General features: G+C 41.5%; 1 protein-coding gene across 4 annotated transcripts in view; it reads left to right on the top strand.

Moving 5' to 3' along the window:
* Nucleotides 1-23,079, top strand: part of LOC124065358 (vacuolar protein sorting-associated protein 13B-like) — a 308,396-nt gene that overhangs the window by 187,118 nt on the left and 98,199 nt on the right. For all 4 annotated transcript variants that reach the window (XM_046400672.1, XM_046400674.1, XM_046400675.1 and 1 more), the window contains 3 exons: nt 14,995-15,198; nt 19,971-20,097; nt 21,572-21,715. In XM_046400672.1, coding sequence (XP_046256628.1) covers nt 14,995-15,198; nt 19,971-20,097; nt 21,572-21,715 — 475 coding nt within the window. The remainder of the gene's footprint in view (nt 1-14,994; nt 15,199-19,970; nt 20,098-21,571; nt 21,716-23,079) is intronic.

Below are 23,079 nucleotides of genomic sequence, written 5' to 3'. Positions count from 1 at the left end.
ATACAGCCTATTGGGTGGTAGGGGCAAAGCTTTATCTTTGCTAAACACTTCTTTGAGATCGTGATACTCAATGGGAATGGTAGAAAGATCAAGGAACTTGGAGTATGAGAGAGAACAGCAACTCCTTCTACTGGGGGCAGAGCTGAACTGAGAGAAGCAGCGTGGCAAAGTACTCTAACTCCAACTGTTCTATCAGCTGACCAGTCTGGTTAAAGTTACAGGTGCATCTCATTGAGTAATTCAGAAAAGTCGATCATCTAGGGCCGTGGCATTTAGTAGAGAAGGAAATTGTTCCATTTCTAGTCCCGCTTGAACAGCAAATTTGTAATGTAAATTTTTGGAGTCTCTGAATCCACTAAATCTAACAATGGTAGTGAGAGTTGCTTATACACTGGTGAGGCTTGGATCTGAAATCATGGGACAGATGAAGAGGAAACATCAGCTTGGCTCACCAGTACCCCTAGTCCTACTGGTGAGCCGTATCTTTTGGTCATTTAGGACAGGAAGCCAAAAAATGTTCCTTAAGACCTCAATGCATGCACTCAACTGCCCTACGACAACATTCACGTTCTTCAGTGGTCAGCCAGTATCTTCCAAGTTCTATACTCTCAGGTCTCCTCTGACAAAGATGACTATCTAAGCAAAAAGCCAAAGAAACAAGAGTGTTTAGGTTAACTGGTTTACCACGGGAAGTTAATTCATCTTTTAATTGTTCATTTAACCCCATAATGAACTCTCCTCAAAGATGTCAGTGGTGTAGGTCCAAAACTGTCTGCCATGCTATGATTTCCTAGTCATAAAGTCAATAATCAATTAGAAGCATAACCCAAATATTCACAATGATTAAAAATAGTCTTGAAACAAGACAGAAAAGTTTTATAGGGGGACATTAAATCAGGATTGTTAGCAAAAGCAGCCTCTGCCCTTTGAGTAAGCCCAAAACAAACACAAAAGTGGTCGGTGTTTGAAGACCCTAGAACATCGAAGCAGAAAACCATGCACCGATCCAGTTCTCCAGAGAAAGGCTGTGGGTCCGCAGCATATGACTCTCAAGGAGAAGACTAGGTGGTTACTTCAACAGGCTGATCATGAACAGGAGGAGGTGGAGCTGAAGTAGAGGAGGCTTGAGAATCCCCTGTACCCACTGGTGGTGTAACGAAACATAATCGGTCTGTTACACGTATGGACCGTCCCCAGTGGTTCAGCACACATGATCCACGGGTTAATTGCAAAACTTAGCCGTTATACTTCTTTTTTAAACCAATAATTATCTAAATCTCAATGAAAACATGGAGAAGACAGATAGTTGGTGTTTTTTACTGTAAAATGAGCAATCTATTTAAAATCCCTGGTTTCATCTCCATTGAGTGAGATCCTGTTAGCTTTGACTTTGTGCATTTTCATTGGTCTAACTGGGAAACCAGGCAAGTTTGTCATCATAGAAGTAGGTTTGGAGATTATGCTTTTATTTTAATTTGGGAAATATATCCACTACCCAAGCATGGTCCTCACAGGCAAGCTGACCAAATGGCTTCATTAATCCCTTAGTGTGTGCAGTCCAGTTTCCCTTTTCGTGTGTTAGTCCGTCTCAGTGCAAAGCTGAAATACTCACAGTATTGATTCCGAACACCTGCCCTTTTTTTTCTTTCGTGTCATTCACATCTGTTGTAGTTGAAAGCGGCGTGTAGATCTGCGTTCTTTGTTTGGTGGCACTCAAGGTGATGGACCTTAATTCAGTGCTTCCCGGAAACCATTGTTGTGTTTTGGCATAGTGCTGTCAGTCAGGTCGGGATGTATGCTGACAGAGGCGAGAGGGATCACCGCTCAGCTGTACAGCACTCATAAAAGGGCTTGATCCAGAGGTTGACCGCCTGGCCACAGGACTCCACGGTCAGTTATTGTGCCTGTATATGTGTGTGCGTGCAAATGGTTCATCCTGAAGCAGGATATAGGGGTTCTAAGAATACACCCATAGCACCAACCTAGGAAGCGCTGTGCTCAACTGCAGCAGGCGATACGCACATTCTACCAGTGTTACCCTGTCAAAGTCTGATGTGTGTGCATGTGTAATTGTAAGTGCTTATGTTTTGTGTATGTGTGTAGTTAAACCCCAGCCTTGTGCATTATTGTGTTTTAGTTCCTCTTCTCTCTGCTCATGACATGTTGATGTTCTGGCATCCTGTGTGGTTGGTTTGAAGCTGTCATTGTACTGACAGAGAGACTCTGACTGGCCAGTCACACAGCAGTAGTGGACGCCAGGTGGACTGTCAGGGGAATTCAAGAGTACCGAATTGATATTCAGTGTCTCCACTTTGTCTAGTTTCTTTTCTTCAGATTCACATGGAAATAGCTGAACTTGAGCCATGTGTCAATATGCACAACTAGGTCTGCGAGGATAAATTTGGAGTCAGAATTTTTGGCAACTTAGTTTGATTTTATTTCTGTGTAGTTAGAATGTAGTGCTTTCCCAGTTGTCAGCAGTTTAGTTCTCTGGAAGATTGTTAAAATAGTTATAAGATTAGAAATAATTGTTGTTTCTTATTGTTTTGTATTGCAATTATCAGAAGGTTACAAGTAGAACATCAGAGTAGAGCATTTTGAGGATTGAGTAGAAGAATGAAAAAGAAAAAAAAAAGTCAACCTCAAGGAAGAAGGAATGTGCAGATGCTTTCAAATGTCCATGTGTGAAGCCACAAGCTCTTCTGTGGCTCTGGGAAGCCAATGTGAAACCAGTGGCAAAATTGCCTAATGCTTGTGTAATAAGAGGCACATTACAACCCCAGGAGGCCCAACCAGACTTGAAAGAACCAGAGGCTGGCACTAAAGTGGGCTCAGAAATGTCTTCCTCCTCCTGGTCTTTAACAGTCATTTTTACTCTCACTCAATACAGTTCTCCCATCTATATTCAGTCCTGTTCTGTCATTTTTACCATCTTGTTTAGCACGTTGCTACTCTTCCTAAATAAACAAATGCAATATGTGGAAGTTGAATATCCTCAGTTATGTCCTTGTGGTCTTGAGGTCTCGTCTTAAAGGGATAATCTGAGTTCTTTGAAGTGCAGTTGTGGGTATGTATCCATAGCCATTGTATTATCTTCAATAGATGGCGGCTGGCATGCACCCAGTGTTATTGCCTAAAAGAAGGCCCATATAAAAAAAAGAAAAAAGCAAAAGATTATATTTAGAATATAGACTGTATATACTGTAGACTCCTTTGACAAAAGCACTAATTTTACCTTGGAGAACAAGAATTTCTGATCTACTGCTGCCTTACTCTTTTAGTTTGACTGTTATTGTGTCACTTGGGTGTTTTAATGTGGTAGTTCAGATCCAAACTAAGGTGGATAAACTATTGCTTTGCTTCCTTCACTGTTACTCCCGTGCTTCTTCAAATTGAGGGTGTGCCGAATGCTCTCTACCGTAGATAGCACACTCACTGTGGATCAGAAAAATGTAATATAAATTTATATATTATTTATGTATTCACATATCTATATATTCTAAGTACTGCACTCCAGGTTTAAGCCAGCCCACATTTTTGTCAAGATTTATGTGTAATTTAGAATATATGTATAACAATTAACCGAAAGCAGATCTATTACAGTTAAAGAGATTATTGAGTTTAGAGAGAGAGAGAGAATGTCAGTCATGTTACTTCAGCTGTAGGTTTGAAAGAACCACAGAGGGAAATGTGAAGCCATGGTGTAGACAACTCTACTGCGGTGGTCCCCTTTCTTCTCTCCATAACTTACCCCACACACACAAACACACAAGCACATACTCACACATACTCACACTAAGTAGCCCTCCAATCAGCACCCCACCCTTGTCACTTTATCATTGCATGCATGCACAGCTCTAGTTTTGCACATGTAACCCGGGCAAAAATGATTAAATTGAGCAAATATGCTTTGCTCCATATATTTATTCTGAGATGAAATGTCCAAATGTTGGCAAGACTTCCCTCCATTCCTCAGTAGTGACGAGTAGCCAGTGTTTAAAACATCAATGTTCCCCCCTTGATATTTTTCCATCTCCTCTTCTAACAACTGAGAAGGCAAGCTTTGAAGGTAGTTTTTTTTGAGGCCTCACATTATGTGTAGCCTAGTAATGGACTGATGTTATTAGCATTTTTAAGCCACAGGAGAGTTTTTTTTAAGGAGCAGAAGACTGGTTTGAAGGCTTTGGGAGACAGCCAACTGACAGGCACATGTTGGACAGGCGGCACAGAGAGACGAGAGGCTCACACATCATAACCTGAGATGTCACATTTTTCACAGTCACAGACAAGCACACAAAAGTTCAGTGCACATCAAACGCAGCACACACGTACTTTCAGGCACACACAAACCTCACTGTGCTGTCGGTCTTTTTTTGTGTGAGACATAAGAATGACTTATCTGTTCGTGATTTTACCGTGTCGGAGGGTTCTCTCTGAGCCACGTGAAGCCAGTTACTTTTCTGCCAACCACATGATTTTCTTATTGGAGATTTGTGATTTTAGTATGAAAATTAAACTACAAATAAATAGCCTGCTGATTGTGAAATTTATTCAGGAAGTGATCTTATGTGTATGTGTATGTATTTATGGAAATGATTTGATGATTTGGTAATCATGGTAACATGCTAATAGACTAAAAGGCCAAAAGTTGTTACAGCTGCTGTGCATGTCCTGCTTTGTCAGTTCATTCGCGTAGTAATGAACCCAATCAATGCTGTACAAGAAACTTTGATTTTTTTAGACATTAAAGTGTTGCATGTGCTTCTGTCTCCCATCTGAATTTGATTCTCCAAAACGGTCCAATTGACCAACGACTTCTGCCACTTTGTTGAACTCTATGTTAATTTTTTTCATTTTTTTCAGTTTTTAGATATAAACATACTGAAGGAAGTGAGCTCATACTAAAATGTTAGCTTGGAGAATAGAATGAATATTTTTTTTCCCAGCTTGTGTAGTATTTTCTGTTCAGTATCAGTAAACTAATAAGTTCTGCTCTCCCCTGTATGCCTTCTTCCATGGATTCATTCTTCTTCTGCCCTTCATTAATTCTTTCTCCTCTCCACCCAGTCCTAATAGTTCAGCTTCAAGCCTGCTTTGTATTGCTCCCCTGTCCGTTCATGATTCAGTCTTCATGTGTCCTGCAATCCTCCTATTCCCCTCCACCCAGCACATCAGTGCCAAATCATATCACAGGATGCTTGAGAGATTTTCATATCTTCTCCTCATTTCTTCCCTTTTCCTCACTCTCTCCTTTTTCTACCCTGTTCTCCCTCCTCTCTACTGCATAATTTCATGTGTTGTTGCGACTTCTCTTATTTCTCTCCATGTTCTTATCCCCTCGCCGCCTGTCCCCTAATCTCCCTCTTCTGTGCAGGATGTTGTTGAACATTTTCTACATGTGCCCTCTTTTGTTCTTCACCTCCCACTCTCTTTGGTCTCCTCGTTGCTCCCTCTCGTTTCTCTCTGGTCAGCTCACAGGATGCTGTAGAGCATTTCCTGCCACCAGGGCTACAGGAAAAAGGCTGAGTACAGCTCTGTTTGATGTGCCATCTCTTCTAATTCTTTACACCTGGACTGGTCTCTGTACAGATTTTCTGCTCAACAGAAGCACTACTCACTCTTTCGTTCCTTCCATCCTTTCCGTCTTTCTTCCTACAGCATACTTTACTCAGTTTCTTTTGTTTTGTCTTTCTTTTGTTTCACAACATGCTCTTCTGGTCAGTATGCTTTTAAGAGCTTTTCACTGAGTAGAAACTCCTTTCCACAGAGGCACATGAGGCTGACGTGTTCACATCATGTCTTCCTCATCTCTCAGTTCCTTCTAACATAAACAAGGCCCAGTCCGGTCTCCGGCTCAATGCAGACATTGCTGCAACAGTGTTTTGCATGTTTTTGATTTGAACTCCCCTCCTGCCACTTTTTTTAATTATCATCATTATTTTTTTAAATCCCTTTTTTTATCTGTTTCTTTGTCTTTGTGTTTTCCCATTAAAGGTTCTCAGTGCTTGCAGCTGTTTGGATGTCGGCATGGCGGTCAGAAGTTTTGGCATTGTGTCATTTGAATGCCATATTTTCACAGCACTGCCTGTTTAGAGTTGTGGTTTGTCAGGAGCCTGGACTGCAGGGGCCACTTCCTCCCCACTGTTCTGGAGTCACTGTACCAAAACACTGGCTGGCATGATAGCAGAGGGGAGAAAAGACATTTGGAGAGGCAGGGGAAAGAAAAGAAGAGTTGAATATGATTGTGGAGGGAATTAAATAAAGCTGATACACACAAGCAGAGGTGCTGCAGCAGGAAACTATTTTTGGAGGTTATCTTCCACAGGAACATGCCTCTTTTGATTTCTCTATATCGTTTCAGTCAGTCTTTCTGCTCATTCTGTGTCTTTCTGTTGTCTGTCACCTTCCATGATCTTCCATGTCCCCAAGATTCTCCCTCTCTTTTGTGGTTCTCACATTCTGCATAGTTCTTCCTCCTTATTGGAACAAGATGCAGTGCCAGCAAACACAGTAACAACACTGCTCAGGCTGATTCTTAGAGAACACTGTCACCGCACATGTTCAGTGTGACGGGCTCCAGATGATGCTGATTGAATGCAGCCTTTATTCCAGCTCTCACCTCCTATAGGTCTGTGAGATGTTGCCATTTCAGCAACCTGTTGAGGGTATTCCAATGACACCAAATCTCTTGTTACATGACATTTCTGTCTATAACTTCTAATCATTTTGGCCAATTTCTCTCTCTTTAATTCACACCACATTTTTGTACTGGAAACAGAAATTGGGGAGAGCTTTCACCTCATTTAACCCATGGAAGTCATTTGACTTGCAAGTTAAGTCATGGGACTGGTGTGATGACATGCAAACGTATTCAGTAACACTACTTGATGCAGCAGATATCATCCAGAGAATGCAACACATAAAACACAATAAAACATATATTTGCTAAAAAGTATAAAAGAGTGGTAGGCACTAAGTGCATATTAACCCTTGGCTCCTCTGTATTTCAGCATGTGAGGCACTCCTGGTGAGACGTGCATTTTTTTAGCCCAGTCTTCTTGTTCAGCTCCATATCAGTTTCCTTGCTGAACTGGTAAAAGGCAGCCATTTTAGAACTAAAAGTTTAAAAATTAAACCTCAGTTTGAAGTTTTGGTGCATCAGAAATAAATTTAATGTAGGGTTAAAGTAAACAAGAAGCAGTAGTTATTTAAATTTAATCTAATGTGTTTATATATGAGAACATTACATGAGGCAAGTGAGCTTGAACTCCTGTGCTTACTAAATACTCCTTGTTGGTGCGACCCAGTCTAAATGTAGATGCAGTTGTATTTAAGTCCCTCTCCCCTCTCCTTTCTGTATGTGTTCCCTCCCTAAATCAACCAGCATCACTAGTGAAATTAGGTAAGTACAGGAGTTCACTTGCTCCATGTGATTTTTCTCAGTTAGAAGGGGGAAAGAGAGAAATCTCCCGTATAGAAATGTCACTTTGTGTAAATATACTCAGCGGTTTGGATGAATGCAAGATCCGCTTCAGAATTATAAACAGCGGCTTTGCAGTCATTTGCAGAGGAGGAAGAATTAGCTGATGTAGGAAGCATGTGTGCCCCAGATTATTGTAATTATTTTATCCTGTTTTTCCTTGCTGACATAAAAGTATTTGGACACTATCTCATGAGAAAGCGGTTGTAGTCCCGTTGTCTTGGGCTGCTCCAGGGTTTCAATGCTGCTTTTATACTCTCATAGTACGACCTGTCTCTCCGCAAAGCTTGTGATTTAGACATAAGTTTTTAATTCCATTATGTGGGAGCTTCCAGCAGCAAGTTGTTGTATTTTGTTTCGTTCTGCCTTTTGTTTGCTGGGAGGAAATTTGAATTAGAACAAAATGTTGTTTAAGGTCAAGGCAGACGTCAATGAGAAGGACCTACTGTTTTAGCTATCCGATTACATGTTTGTTCAGCCTGTCTGCTAAACCTGTAGGATCCGTTAACCTAATCAAATATGGCCATCATTTCCCTGACTTTGTTTAGGAAAATTTTCATTCTTCATTCGAGGAAGGATAAGGCCTTGATATGTAATCTTGTTGCTTTAAACATTTGTCAGAGTTCAATAATTGCTGTAAACAACTTGTAATCAACTTCAAAGTGCTCTGCCAAAGACCTTCATTTTCACAGATAAAAATGAGCATCTTCAAAAATACACACAACCTGCCTGTGTGTATAGTAATGTGAACCAGCTTGGCAATCCTGAACCGCTTAATCAATATCAAGTGGAAAAAAACAGTAGAACTTCATGCTGTTGGATCCATAAAGTGAGCCTAATTTTACAGCTCCATAAAACACCCTCCTTGCCGGAGCATGAATTGAACAATTTATGTGCAGGAGTAAATCAAAAGGAATGCTCTGAAGAGTGCAACCATCTTGGCTTGAGACTTGTGTCATACGGCGAATGTGTATAACATGTGCCAGTGCATGTGAGCATTGTTTTTCTCATGCATAATGGATATTTGTGTGCGTGTGTGTGTGTCCATGTGTGCTTCTTTTGCCTGTTTGTCCTGATAATGTACAGTTATGTTCTCAAAGAGTCCAGAAATATGCTCTACTGTAGCCTTCATTTCTAATGGAACATGTGAGTTGCAGCTAGATTTGCTCTCGCTGTTGTTGTCAGTCTACTTTAAACTGCAGAGCTGAGATAGATTATGCTGGTCTGTGTGCTTCTGACTCCTTTATCTTTCAGAAGACGTTTGATTCACATCTTGCTTGGTCAGTCAGATCACTGAACACCCTGAACGTCTCGCCAGAGACCGAGTGCAGATATTGGTTCTGTAAACTTCCTCCGAGAGAAGGCTAATTTTCCTTTAATTTTTTATAAAAGTAGCATTGAGGTAGGTAGCTTGATGAAAATGTCTGCATATGAGGGCAGATCTTTGGCCACTTCTGCCACGTTCCCAACTGCAGCCAGTTATGAATAATCTATTCCACGCGTGTGTTTAGCGATTAATTAAAGAAAAGGCCTCTCAAATTAAAATGGCAGTGGGATTACATCACGGTGAATTTTGCTTGGTGGGGACACAAATCTGGTTTCAATCTGAGGTCTGAGGAAGTCAGGGAGGTATTCCCTTCACACCTCTGCATCAGGGACCCGCTGCTAAAACTCTGCCTGACATGTTTTATAAAAGCAGCATTATGTCCATTTTCAGAGCTGGGAGGAAGCATATCAAATCAGTTGCTGCTAACAGAGGAAGTGATTTCATAAGCACCGGCCTGTCGATTTTATGGGGAAAAAAGTAGCTTTGTCCTGTGGTGACACACACACACACACACACACACACAGATGACTTGTGGTAGTTCTCAGCAATAACTTCAAGCAGATATATTGTACTTGAAGATCCAAGGCAGACTGATGCACACGAACAGACGCACACACAAACCAGTCATTGAGGGTCCTGGGTGCCAGGAACACAAATGCTGTATGTGTGTTTTTGTGTGTGTTAATGCAAAGCAGAACAGAAGCAGCAAGGACAACATGCATGTATTTCAATAAATGGTCCTTGCAGTGCTATTAGCAGGGACAAACTGCATAGTGTATCAGTCAGATTGAAAGTAAGTTTGGAGTTACATCAACACTGTGACTGATGTACAGCCAAGGATATGTGATATTATACGACTGTAAAAATACTTTCTTGTTATAATGTGTTAATAAATGAGTAAGTGTTCACTACGGGATTGTAGCAAACTGTATGTTTTTACTGTTCCATGAATCATGGAATATGATGAAAGATTAGCAGTTAAATTTGTATAGTCACCGGCATGTGTGAAGTCCACAAAATCCACATGAGCCAAAGCCAAATGAAATATCTGTTCAGTCTTCACTCATGGCTTCTTTGCAACATGCAGCTCTTATGCAAGAAAGCAGATTTTGAATTAGTACATGATGAGCCCATAAATTACACTGGCCAGACTGACATCTTTAACAGGCCATCATGGTGAGCACATGTTAGCCAGTGTCTTCAGAACAGCGTGTCTAATACCGCCTGTGCTTCTAACAATATAACTTCTCTGACATGTAAACTGCACAGGAGATAAATGTACGCTGTGATTAGGATATGTTGAAATCAAAGTGCAAACACTGACTTTTGGTAAGTCATTGTAAACAGAGTTCCTTCTTCTGTGATGCTTTCTTTCAACTCCTTGTTATCATGTACCATTACCATGAGAGTGGGATGAGCTAAGCCTGCCTGTGTTGTATATAGAAGTAATAGTTTCTTCCTAAGATGTTGTGTAAATATGATATAATTGGTCTTTAAAGTGCAATCAACCTAATGAATAACAGGCTTCTGTTGGGAGCAGCAGTGGAGATGAGTAATGCTGTTGGGCTAAAAATGAATAGATTATTGAGCTTTTGTCATGGGAATTTGTCAGTACATCAAAGCCTGGACACAATGCAGGAAAGCGGCAATTTATGTTTATTGTGTATTGTGCCAGTGAAGAACAAAATTAACTATAGATTGGAATTGTTATACTTGGCCACAACTAAGTACTTTGTTATTGCCAAGTATGACAAATTTGGAGCACTGTCACAGCTTTGTTGTCTTGGATATATTGTTGTTTTTGTGACTGTGTTTGACTCCTGTTGAAAAAGCTCCAGTCATCAAAAATCACTTTAGTAGCAGCGATATAAAAATCCCTGAGTGACTGGGTCTTATATTTTGCTGACTCGCCATGTTCCACAACATCATCCCCCCCCCCCCCCCCCCCCCCCCCCCCCCCCCCCCCCCCCCCACCCCACTCACAGGGCTGCTCAGCATTCTAATTCAGAGCCTTAATTACTATAATTGGTAGATGCAAATTAACAGCAATTGGACTTGACTGGGGTCATAAATCCACAGCTCAGAACTTGCAGAATTTCTGGCAATTCGGAGCAGACCACCGTAGGCAGGGGTGCTTAACTTACTAAGTAATTGCAAGTTTCATGAATCATAATACTTATGAATTCCCCCTCGGCACACACACAGGCCCAGTGGGATTCCGCTTTAAGCCACTGGGAGTCATAGCAAGCAGATTGAGAAGCCACTGTGCAGCTTTGGCCTCAACAGAAATACCACGGAGGAGCTGTTGGGTGCTAATGGTGTTTGGCTAATAACGTTTGGAGCCGCAGAGAAGGAATATCAAAACCTCAGTTGAACACTTTTTTAGAATTTATGGTTTGCTATTTTTTCTGGTCTCACAAAAACTCATTAGCTTTTGGATGTTACTTTTGCATTTGAACAATGAAATTAAATGACACAGCACAGCACTGTTGGTGTTTCATTCGCTCTTTCAGTTCAAATGTACAGTAGTTGGGGTCTGCCCAAAACAAGAACATGGAACACTCAAGAAATACAGCATATCTGTGTACAAACCTAATTTAGCTTGACTTGGCTGAATTAAGCTTGAGATCTCAATGAAATTTCTACTCAGTGCGCAAGTTTTACCAGAAGAGTAGAAACAGAGGGCCCCATGTCTCTTAAACACACACCTACAGACACATGCACACATGCATTTACATACACTGCTGTCTCTGTTGAACGTGTAAGCAGACATGTAGTGCATGTGATTGTTGGGGAAATGGAGTGAAAAACAGGTCTGGGGTTGTGGGTTCAGGTTGCGGGTTTCAGAGTGACGAGATCCAGAAGCCAGCGGCACTTGGTATTACCCTGGTGCTTCCTGCCCCATCGGCTTGGGGCAGGGAATGGGGGGGGCGGGGGTCAGAAGGAGCTTGAGAGCAGAAGGTGGGAGGACATTTAAAGCCAAGGGCCAGGATACACCCTGCCCCACAGGATCCCCTCTGCAAGAGGCTGTAACACAGCCCATTGCTCCCACACTCCTACCATCGGGCCCTGAGCCTCAACCAGATCCCACTGTGGTTTGTTTTACAACCTTGAACCACAGTTAGCCTTCAGAACCTTAGCGTGGTAATCAGGCTCTCCTAAGAATCCACTTTTGCTCTTTCTCAACAAACGCTTTTACTTACTTACGCATTGGCTCCATTCATTTCGATTTTGTATCTGTGGAACACTCTTTAAATGTATTCCACTTTATTTTTCTTACAGTTCTCTCTCTCCTGTTGTGCAAGGTCTCTATTCTGAGTCTGGACGTTATTTCAAAGTTGTGTGCAGCAGCAAAGTAAATCCTTCACTGGTTACACATAATGCCTCCATGGCATGCAGCAGCAGTGTGTCTCTGCATGAGCTCATTTGCTGTTTATCAGTATAAACATGTGCATTAGCTAATGTGTGTGTTAACTGGTGTGTCATGCATGTGCCCAGAAGGTTCCTCCTTGAATCCTATTACCACTTCAGCACACGATCCCAAATCTGCTACATGTTAAGCACTCAGTCCTCCCACACGTCTGCTTAATAACACAAATCGTGATTGATGCTCTGCCCAGCACATGCAAAGACCCCAAGAATGCTAAACAGAGGAGCGCAACTTGCAATTAATTGTCCATTTGTTCATTTGTCTGCATATCTTCTGTTCAAAAGAATTTGGAACATTATTTTTTTTTCCCAGTGATGAAGTACCAGTAAATCGCTCTTTCCAAGTCTTGCATTCTAGATACATAACACTGCCATGCCTTCGCTATTTTGTCTGCTGTTTCCCACTGGACGGCTTGAATTGGATGGAGGCTTTGACTTTGAGCCATAATAATGTTGGATGGGAGCCCTCATATTTCAGCTCTGATGCGAAATTGGCCCAGTGGCTTCTCGGACTCAAATTGGGTTTAAATTGTGTCAGAGGAGGGAGAAATGTTTTTTAAAATAATAGCCACGAATGCCATGAAACAGAGCGTTCTTACTGCAGAGCTTTTGATCCGTTTTTATAAATAGCAGAATTTTGTCGTAAAAAATAATGTTTCTGTGGTCTTTTCCTGCAATTAAAATAAGGTTGGCTCAGGAACAAGGGCAAAACTAAGTACTTGTGTTTGAGAAAAATTTCTCTCCCGCTCTCTCTCCCCCTCTCTCTCTCTTCCCTCCCTAACTCCCTGCCTTCCTCATCTGCGAAAGCATGTCATTTATGACTTGTTATTTTCATTTTGCTCCATATTTTCCACATGGCAGTGGCAGGCAGATGTCTGATAATGGCATGTGAGACCCGGCAGAAGGGTGTGTTCCACCTGCTTCCCTCTGTATGTTTTTAGTTCGTCCGTATATATGGTGGGCAGAGGGAGTGCTGTGCTTTCCCAAGGCATTCTCTGAATCGTCTTGGCCAAGCAGTGTGGTCTTCACATGACCAATCAAATATGTCAAACCGCCAGTGTTTTCCCCCCACATGTACAACAAGAAAATCTGGCTTCAATTATTATTGCACCCCAAGGGGAACTTCCAAAATTCCTCCCCTCCTCATTTGTCAGAAATGAAGCTCTCTCGTTTCCTGCGATTGGCTGAAATATGTCTTTTGATATTAAATCACACCGGTTTCCACTGGCTGCATGACCAAGACAAATGTTTATCATATTTATTTATGTCATTGGAGATGACCCTGCAGCACGGCAATGCACAGACTTGGCTGCAGACTCCCATGTAATGTTGATTGTGAGTAAGAGAGTCTCCCAAATAAGCTAAAGTTAAGAGATAATTTGGAAAGCACATGAGGTAACTGTGGTTTCTTTAATGTGAAAAATACAGTTGTGGTTTTTTGGGGGGGGGTTGAGTGGTTGATGGAGGTACTGTTACAAAATCCCTAATGAATCTAGACTGACACATCCCACCCAAATCTTACAGAGCTCTTGGTTTGATTTATGTTATACTCTGTTGATAAATGTGGTTCCAAATGTTGATTAAGGATCTGTTTCACTTGTTTGTATGTCAACAAATCCAGCTAAATCCAGTTATACACCTCTGATCTCCTATTGCCATTGTTTTTGTACTTGGTGCTTATTGTCATAACATCACGCTCTGGTAGAGGCCTTTCCAGTGTGGCTAAGGGGAGGGAAACGCTATATGAAAATTGCCATTGACGTTGCCGAAACAAATAAAACTACTCATGCTGCCGCTACATCTGTGGCCATTTTAAGCCCTTATTTATACCATTTAAGCTCTCATTTGAATTCACCAGCACAAATAAACATATCATAACGAACCGAAAGCCCTGATGTCATATGCAGATGTTGAATTTTGATTATTCCATTTGCCTCGTGAATTGGTAAGGATCTTGTCTCTCAAAGGCAAAATAGATGACATCATTTTTTCTTGGCGCTGATGGGACGGTGTTTGCTCACTGGACTGTAGCAGTTCAGCTACAAAGACAGCACTGCCCACTCTCGACATATCTCTACATCTCTTCTACCACATTACAGTTTGTGTACACTGTAGATGTTCTGTGTTTCTAGAGACAGAAATAGAAATAGAACGAGTAAGGCAGTAAGAGCCCCAGTCTCCAGACTACTGTGCTGTCCAGCCAGGGGTTTAAGCAATGTTTACTGCCAGTGATAAGCTGGCGTAAATCAGAACTTTTATAAAAGGCAAATGATTTCACCTGAGGCCTGGGTTTATTTATCTAAGGCCTGGTTGTACAAGTACCAGGGGCTTTGATTTAGTCATAAATCATCCTGTAAGAAACTTGTGCTGTTAAACCACTGAGTAGGCAGAAGGAAGAAAAGAAGTCAGCAGCGGTTAGGGCTTGCTGCCAGAGCCTCTTTACTGGTTCAATGTAACAGACTACCTGGTCTACTCCTGCAGACATGTGTTTCATTGTAATTGACTCAGTAAAGTACAGTCTGACTCAGTGTAACCCCCACAAAAGTGACAATAATCATGTTTAATACGTGTAGGTTAGTTGAATTTAGACATTTGCTTGTTGAAAGTGACTTGTGCACTACCTGCTATGTTACCCACCTGATACACTTTCTCAAAAGTCAAGGTCTTTAGCCTAGTCTGGACTTTTTAGATTTTTTACTGTACTGTGTGATTTGTAAAGTGACTCAGCTAAAGCTTCTTCCCTCTCTCTTCCCACTAGACGTGCATTGAACCTTGGCATCCTGCGGGACCCGGGTTCAGAGGTAGAGGACCGTCAGTACCAGGTCGACCTCCAGTCCATCAACATTGGAACAGCTCAGTGGGAGCAACTAAAGCCAGAGAAGGAAGGAGTCAAAGGTGGAGTGTCAGTGGAGAGCGAGAGGAGCTCCCAGAACCCGGCCCTGGAGTGGAACATGGCCAGCAGGTAGTATTTGACTAAGGGAGAGATTTTGCGTCATGACCCAACCTGACCAATGAAACTTAATGCTTGTGATCCAAACAGAGTCATATATCTGTATACATATAGAGATGACAGATCCAACAAGAATTAAAATGTTTGAAATTACTGAAACAACATCCACAAGGTGGCCAGAAAGGAATAAGTAGTCGTGTGCTGTTATTCGAGAATATGATAATCAGAATGCTCATTGTGGTCAACTATAAACAATAATTCCTGAAGAGAAATACATATTATTTGTATATCCTGATGCAGTTTGAAGTGCTGAATGATGAAGAAGGCAGTTTTCACATTCATCTACTAAAATGCTGCACCAATTATTTGCCTGCTATTTTACTTTCATTTCTTGAGCTTCAGCTTCTTAAATGTAAAGATTTGCGACTTTTCCTTGTCATTTATGATAGTAAATGAGTCGTGGTTTTGGGCTATTGTTCAGACCAAAGAAACAATTTGAAGAGGCTGCTTTGAGGCCTGGGAAAGTGTAATCAGCATTTTTCACAATTTTTGACATTTCATAGATCAAACTAATAATTATCAGCAGATTAATCAATAATGGCAATTCCGTTACCTGCAGATCTGCTCACTGGAAATCTAATGTCAGGTGGTGGGTCTCATCACAACTAGTCAAGAAGCCAGTTCTGGTTGAGTTATTAAGTGTGATGTGGAAACATGAAGCCTTCAGTGCACACACACTGCAAACTGACTTTTCAGTGAAATAGAAAACATTTTTTGTCCAATGGTTAAATTGAAATAAAGTGACAAATGATTACATATTCATAGATTCTGAAAATTTAAATGATGGAGAATTGCAGGTAAGTTTAAGGATTTTAACAAGATAAATGTTTGTTTGTTTTTTGTGGAAAAAAAATCATGTCAGACACAAATTGTTATTCAAAGCAGAGTATTGTTTATACTTCTTAAAACACATCCGAAGGGGATCAGTATGCCTCTTTGCCACTTCTTTATTACAAACACATAACGGAGACATATTGTTGCATTTGGATGAATCCTTTACAGTGACCTCAGCAACTATAATTTGCATTTCTGCCATATTACACCATTAAACCCAAGTCAGGTGCTCTGTGTGTGTGTGATCTGCTGTGAATGTCCCAAAATTGATCTCATCAGGCTTGATGTGGGAGCAGCAAGTAGTTATTGAGTTAGCTCCCTATCGTGGAACCTCTCCATGCGCAGTCATAATTACAAACCCTGTCATTTTTTTTTTATAGACTCGGGAGCTAAAACAAGCACGAGTGTAACAACCCGTTTTGGCCCCACATCCTTTTTTTCCACTCATGTTTTGAGAGGGAACGGACCCAAAAATCACAGAATCACAGGCAAGGAGTCCAGATTTGTTCCCTGTCAACTAAAAATAAGCCGTCGTGGAAGAATGCTGTGCAGAATCAACATGGGCCTGATTGAGACCAAGTGCTCTCAGGTCATCAGAGCTCAGAGTGATGCTAATTGAGATACAAGCACCTTTCACGCACAGACACACTCGAGCATACACAATCATACATACTCACCATGAACACTGATGGTTTCTTTTGACTGTGTGTTTTACACACACGCAGACACACACAGTGTTTGGTGCCTTGCCAGCAAAACACACACTGCTGCTGTTGATACTGATGCTGAGCCCTCAGCTCTTACAGTTACAGTTACGACCTACAGTTACGTTCAGTTGCAACAACCAACATGTCGCTCCCTCTCTCCCCTCGTTTCCTGTCAGCTTCTTGCTGCACACTGTCTAAAAAAGAAAAAAAAAAGGCACAAATACCCCAGTAATACCAGCCAATGGCAATGTTTGGATGATTTATCTCTTGGGAAGAATGTGTCTAAAGGCAAGTTGAGTTATTGGTTATGTCTTTTTACTTTTTACTAACTTCTGTAATATTTGGGGCAAGCGTTAGTATAAAAGAAACACAAAAGTTATCATGCAGTCATTTTTGATGCTTTCGGCCAGAGTGACTCAGAATGTGCAAACAAGTAGGGCTTTAGTTTTTGACATTTCAACAAGACCAAAGGGGTGGACCTATGGGATGCTGTTTCTGACCACTAGACCACCCTGATTTCATTTTACTCTCCCTCTCTTCCCAGTAGTTTTGACCATCTGTCCCAAAATCCTCCTCCCCTGTCTTGACCTCCTCAAAGGTCTGTTGTAAAACAGCCCTTTTACAGTAAGTAGCGGACTTGGACCCGAGTGAGAGTCTTACACTCTTATTGCAGAGTCCGACAAGCTCATATGAGCAAGGGGCTACTGAGGCTCGGTCCACTCACATGTTTTCTTTTTTACCCTCAATTTGCCTCTCTGTCCATAAAAACAGGGCTGCTTGGGCCTAGTGCCAAGGCCAGATTATCTGACAGGGCAATGAGGTGAGATTTTGGGCTCACACTTTGAGCTCCAGATGATGCTGAATGCCGTTTGAGTAGACTCAACTTTCTTTAGACATACTGTAGTTGCATGTCTGGATTTCAATTCAGGACTTGATCATGGGATGACCTAACATGTAGCTTAACAGTTGCTTTTGTACTCAAAGGACTGACACACTGTATTATACTGTAATAAAGATCACTTGATTTTCACAGTGACTTGGTAACAATGTAGGGTGTTATAGTGAGGAATCATCAAATAATCAGAATATTTTATCTTGATCTCTTCCCATTTTCATGTCCTTGATAGTTAAGCTACACAGCTTTGCTGCACTCATGCTGACAAGGTCAGAGTTGCTGTTGTTGTTGAGGTTTTTGAATTTTGTCCTAACTCTCGCTTTTAGTTTCCAAACAAATCAGTCAGGGTGGCTGTGGTTGCCCCCTCGTTCCTGTTTCTCCTTGCCGTGGCAGGAGTACCACTGGAGGTTCTGTTGGAAAGTGGGCTTTGCTGCAATGCACTGTTATGTGCTGCACTATATACCCCAGCCTCAGCAACCACCATGACCAAGCCATAAGTGAACATGTGATTTAGAACGTTCCAACACACTGCGGAAAGGGGAGTCAAGTTCACAGCTTTACTTGTCTGCTACAATCACCCGCACAAGTACACCACCTCTGTTGTAACTTGTTTTGACGCACACCACTTCCAAAGTTCACACCTTTCCCTCATTCCCTACATCGATACCCCCTCTCCCTCTCCAGCTTTGGACTTGCGGCATGTTCACTCTGGCGTTTTTTGGGTTCAGTACCAGTAGTTGTGGATCTGCAGTGGCCTCAGTTGGCTTCCTGAGGTTTTGCAAGGAAATTCCAGCGCCATGGATCAACTGACAGGATCTGTCCTCATCACAATGTGTAGTTGTCGGATAGGAAAGACCTTGTGTCATTGAGCCGTGAACTCTCTCCATCTCCTCTCCTGTCAGCCACCCAGTGCAGGCCTCTCTTTTTTGTCCAGGCCACAGATATCTACACTTACTGTTCACACTGTGTGGCTTTGTATGAAAACAAAGTCATTCTTTCCATCTTTTGTGCTTTGCACCACAACCATTTGAAGGTACGCACACACACACTCACACGCAGATACACAGAGTTCTCCATTGCAGTCAGAGGACCCCGTATTACTGGTAAACCGAGCCTTACTGGTGAATGATAGCACCTGTCCCCTGCAACGAGACACTCGTTGTTTCAATCCCTGTCTGAGGGTAGATTAGCCAACACCAATTGGCCCCACAGATCATTTCACCTCCAAGTTAGGCCTCCCTCAAACTCAGTACGCAAAGAAAAGTGTCAGAAAATAATCCCTTAAGGGCACTGGTAATGCACATTTGTGTATCAGAAGTGAATATGATATTGGTTCTGGTTAAGTACTGTACTCTAGGCCACCTAGAAATGCGGCCTTTTATAATCCTAGCCAACTATAAATATTGGAAGCTGTACCACTTGATTGTTTTAATAGCAGCAGATGTGGCAATTAACACCACCTTATAAAGCCCACTGGTATATTTGTTTTACTGCTAACAAATGTTCCCACAAATATGACTTGATTGTGGGAATGAACATTAGTGAAATGGAGAGAGTTGATGTGAGAGGGTCTCTATTTGATCTTGTGTATACAATTAAAGGGTGTTCCCAATTGAGACTTGTCAAATAACCTCTCACTCTGTCTCTGTAACCATATTCAAGCTTCCAGCTAAAATGTGTTCAACCAGAAATTTAAGTAAAAGAAAATAAAAAAGCTCACTTACGGGAACATGTCACAGGTCTGGGTTGTGAGAGGAAAAAAATAAAAACAATTTTGAAATCTGTTGTTGTGAGTTCAGCTTTTCATCCCACTGGTTTGAATTTTAAAAAGCCAGAGCAAGTTTGAAATGTTGTCTGCCTGTCAGCTAAAGGCAAAACAAAAGCTCATTTTTGAACATTTTGTGGTTTTGACTGTGTTGTGTTGACTTGTCGTTTGTAGGCAGATAGAGCAGTCTTAAAAATATTTTACAACTGGTAACCATAACACATTATTTGTAAACAAAGGTTGGGGAATGGGGAATGAGAAGTTTTCCCTGGTGGTTGCTGTTTGTATTGTAGTATAATGCTAAAACCACTTCAACACCAGGACTATACACTTTTAACTAAAACGTTATTGAGTAATTGATGCTTCTTAAATGCAAGTGTCCATTATGTTGCTGTCGTGTACATTATACTGATTGAATGATCTCCAAATATTCAAATTCAACTCATTGTTTTTCTCAGTTTTTAAATGGATATTAAGAGTTCATTCTAAATTAACATTTGATCCTGTATGCGTGTCTTTTCAGTATCAGGAGGCAACAGGAGCGGCGGGCCATCCTGACACCAATCCTGACTGACTTTTCAGTTCGGGTGACTGCTGCCCCAGCCATCATCTTCAGCAAGAATCTGTCCCCTGACTGCGGACAGGCAGAGGTCAGTACCCACTCAGCACAGCTGTTTATCAACCCAGCGCAACATTTTTCCTATTTTAAGAGTGAAATTATCTATAAAAGTCAAAGAAATGACTGTTTTTTTATATTTTTAGCACCAAAGATTAATATTTGATAATTGATGATAACAGGTCATGAGGATGAAGGGATTTGCTTTAGCAATGATTTTCTTAAAAATTCCCAGTGAGGTCTTACTCATTGCACATTTTTCCTCACCTGCTTTGGCGAAGGTTGTTCGCTGTTTACGCCACCATAGTGCTCTTTGACCGTGACCTGTTATAACCAGGATTGTAACCATTAAACTTGCAATTCGTTGTCCATATGAAAATAGACACTGATGATGTGAGATGTCACAAGTATTTACATTTTCCATCTTAACATACAATAACTTACTCATTAGGAGTCCCTCAGCTAGTCCGCCATGTAATGGAGACTTTTTGACCCTCACAGTTCAAACCTCTCTGCTTATACAGCTGATGTTTTCTGGCTCGCCTCTCTGAGACTTCCTGCCTCTTTGATGCCTCGTCCGTCCACGCTAACGTGCCCCTTGACAATGTCTAACAGCTAATCCATAGTTTGCACTCAAAAACACACACACACACATTTGTGATGTGTATAACTCTGAGGTATGAAGAGTCAAAGCCAGTATCAACACAAACAGCACTTTGAACTAAGTAGGGTACAAAAAAGTAACAATACAATTTCTGTAATAAAATTCTTATGCTCTTTATTTCTAATTGCTTTTATGTAACAGTGATCTTTGTAAAAATGTTATTTATTTATTTGTTATAATCAACAGTCTCTGATCTGCAATATACAGCCTAAATTTTATTCACCTTGGCAACATATTATGTCAGTATTATTGTAACTTTATGATCTTATGAATTTGTGTGTCAAAATTGCTACTACTACTACTACTGCTACTTCTAGTAATGGTTGCAAAGCTAATACTTTTAATGTGGTTTATACATCCAAATTTGAAAAAAAAATTAATGTGACATTGGATACTCACTAAAATATTAAAAGTCCCTTTATACTTTTAAATAGTAGGTCTGAAATGGTTATGTTTACACAGTAGTGGCCAAATACGTTGTGTGCAGTTACTGCAGGTCTGCTGCAGGTGTGTATGAGTGTGTGTGCGCGCGCGTGTGTGTGTGTTAAAGTGTTAGTGAGTGATATCCTGTTAGATGTAGGCTCCAGGCTGAGGTTTGAACTGCTGGCTGTGGGTGGGACCTTGGAGAGGACAGAGGGAAGAGGGGAATAGGGAACAACTGCGCGAAACAGATAGAAGGGAGATAGAAAGTAAAAAGGCCACGTGTATAGCAGTCAAGAAAGGGAGAAACAGAGTTTGAGGTCACAAAAAGTCCTGATGTGTTATTGAATGTCTTCCCTGCTTTCTCCACCCACCTCGTTCTTTTCATTTTCCCCTCGACTCTCTCTGTCTCATCTCTCTGTAGGAGGTGGTGGTGTGTGGCCACTCTCTCGAGGTAAACGTGACCAGCAGCCTGGATTTCTACCTCAGTGTTGCCCAGGTGCAGCTCCTGCAGCAGCTTCTGAGAGACAATATGGTGGGCATGGACACTCCTGAGAAAAGTGCTGAGGTAAATACTGCAATCATCGAATATGAGTACACATCACACATTAGCCCTCTGATCACCTCTTTCTGTTAATCTTCACCAAGTACCACAGTTTGATAGTCATCCATTTACAAATTGCTGCTTGAGTCTTTACCAGTTTGGCTCAAAGATCTATCATGACCGTTTTCCCGATACAGTGCCCCTAACTATCGCCCCTGACTGTTTTGGGTGAATCTACCATATTTAAATATTTACTTGCTCAGAGCAAGGCAGTTCTCTAATGTGACCTTAGTTTACTGTGCTGTGCTCAGCTGCAGCTTTCAGGGCCCTTTCTATTGTTTACAGGACAGGGAGCTTCCAGGCGCCATTTGCCCTGTCTGACCGCTTAATAAAGCTTTCTAATGGAACACAATATAAAAATATTTACCAGCTGTGGTGAGGATGGGAGTCATAGAGGATGGAAGAAGACAGGGGAGAGAAGAGGAGGGGAAATGGGATGAAATCAAGTGAGTTGACAGAGTGATTGTACTGTTGTTACTCCTCTTAAGATTTGTTACGGGAGGATGTGTGTACTGACATGCAGCCAGTGCGTCAGACGATTGCAAAGGCTTCTGTTAAGTGATGCGGTTTGGAAACTTTGAAATACGCCTTGACTTAACAGTGCAGTGATCACATTTTGTATCCGCATTTGCAGACTGTCACCTGACAGCAAACCAACGCAGGATCAAATGTTAAAGTGGATGTCTTACAGTCATTTTGTCTGTACAATTTGTAAGTGCAGCACTACAGAAACAAATGAGAGAAACGCATAATGTAAAGTTTGCTCACTTTTTTATTTGCTCATTTATTTAGTTATTTGTACAGTTAGTCCTGAGGATGTGCATCTGGTTCTGATCTGGGTGATCTTGGAGCCCTCACCCCTGACTGGTAACGATTCACGGCTTGATTCTGTTGAGGGGCAGCTAAAGGCTGCGGTGGGTTCATCCAGGTTCAAGGCAGGATGTGAAAGTTCAGCGAGCAGGTTATAGCTAGTTTAAAAATCACAGAACATGGTTAGTCCACTTTCCAAAAGCTTATTTGTAGAAGCAACGTAAACTGAGCATTGTGTCCAACTTTTCTGGCAGCAGCTAGCTTGACGACAACTAATTCCACACATACACGCAAAACATATATCATTGTTTTTAGTTTTATGTTTTTAGTTTTTGAGCAGCTGCAGTCGTAAGAGTAGTGCTCAAGGGCACTGTGACAGTAGCTGCTATGTGTTATGTTCTTTTCTTCAGCCATTTAACCAGGGGTGGAAACAGTCAACTTTTGTCCAGAGATTCGCATCTAACCACTCTGTTACTGCGGCCTTTAGGTGGATTACTTGAAATCGAAATGATCCTTAC

The sequence above is a fragment of the Scatophagus argus genome, chromosome 9, assembly GCF_020382885.2.
Source record: "Scatophagus argus isolate fScaArg1 chromosome 9, fScaArg1.pri, whole genome shotgun sequence".
Taxonomy (NCBI): Eukaryota; Metazoa; Chordata; class Actinopteri; family Scatophagidae; genus Scatophagus; species Scatophagus argus.
Note: the sequence above shows the minus strand (reverse complement) of the source record. Positions and strands in the feature narration are given on the sequence as shown.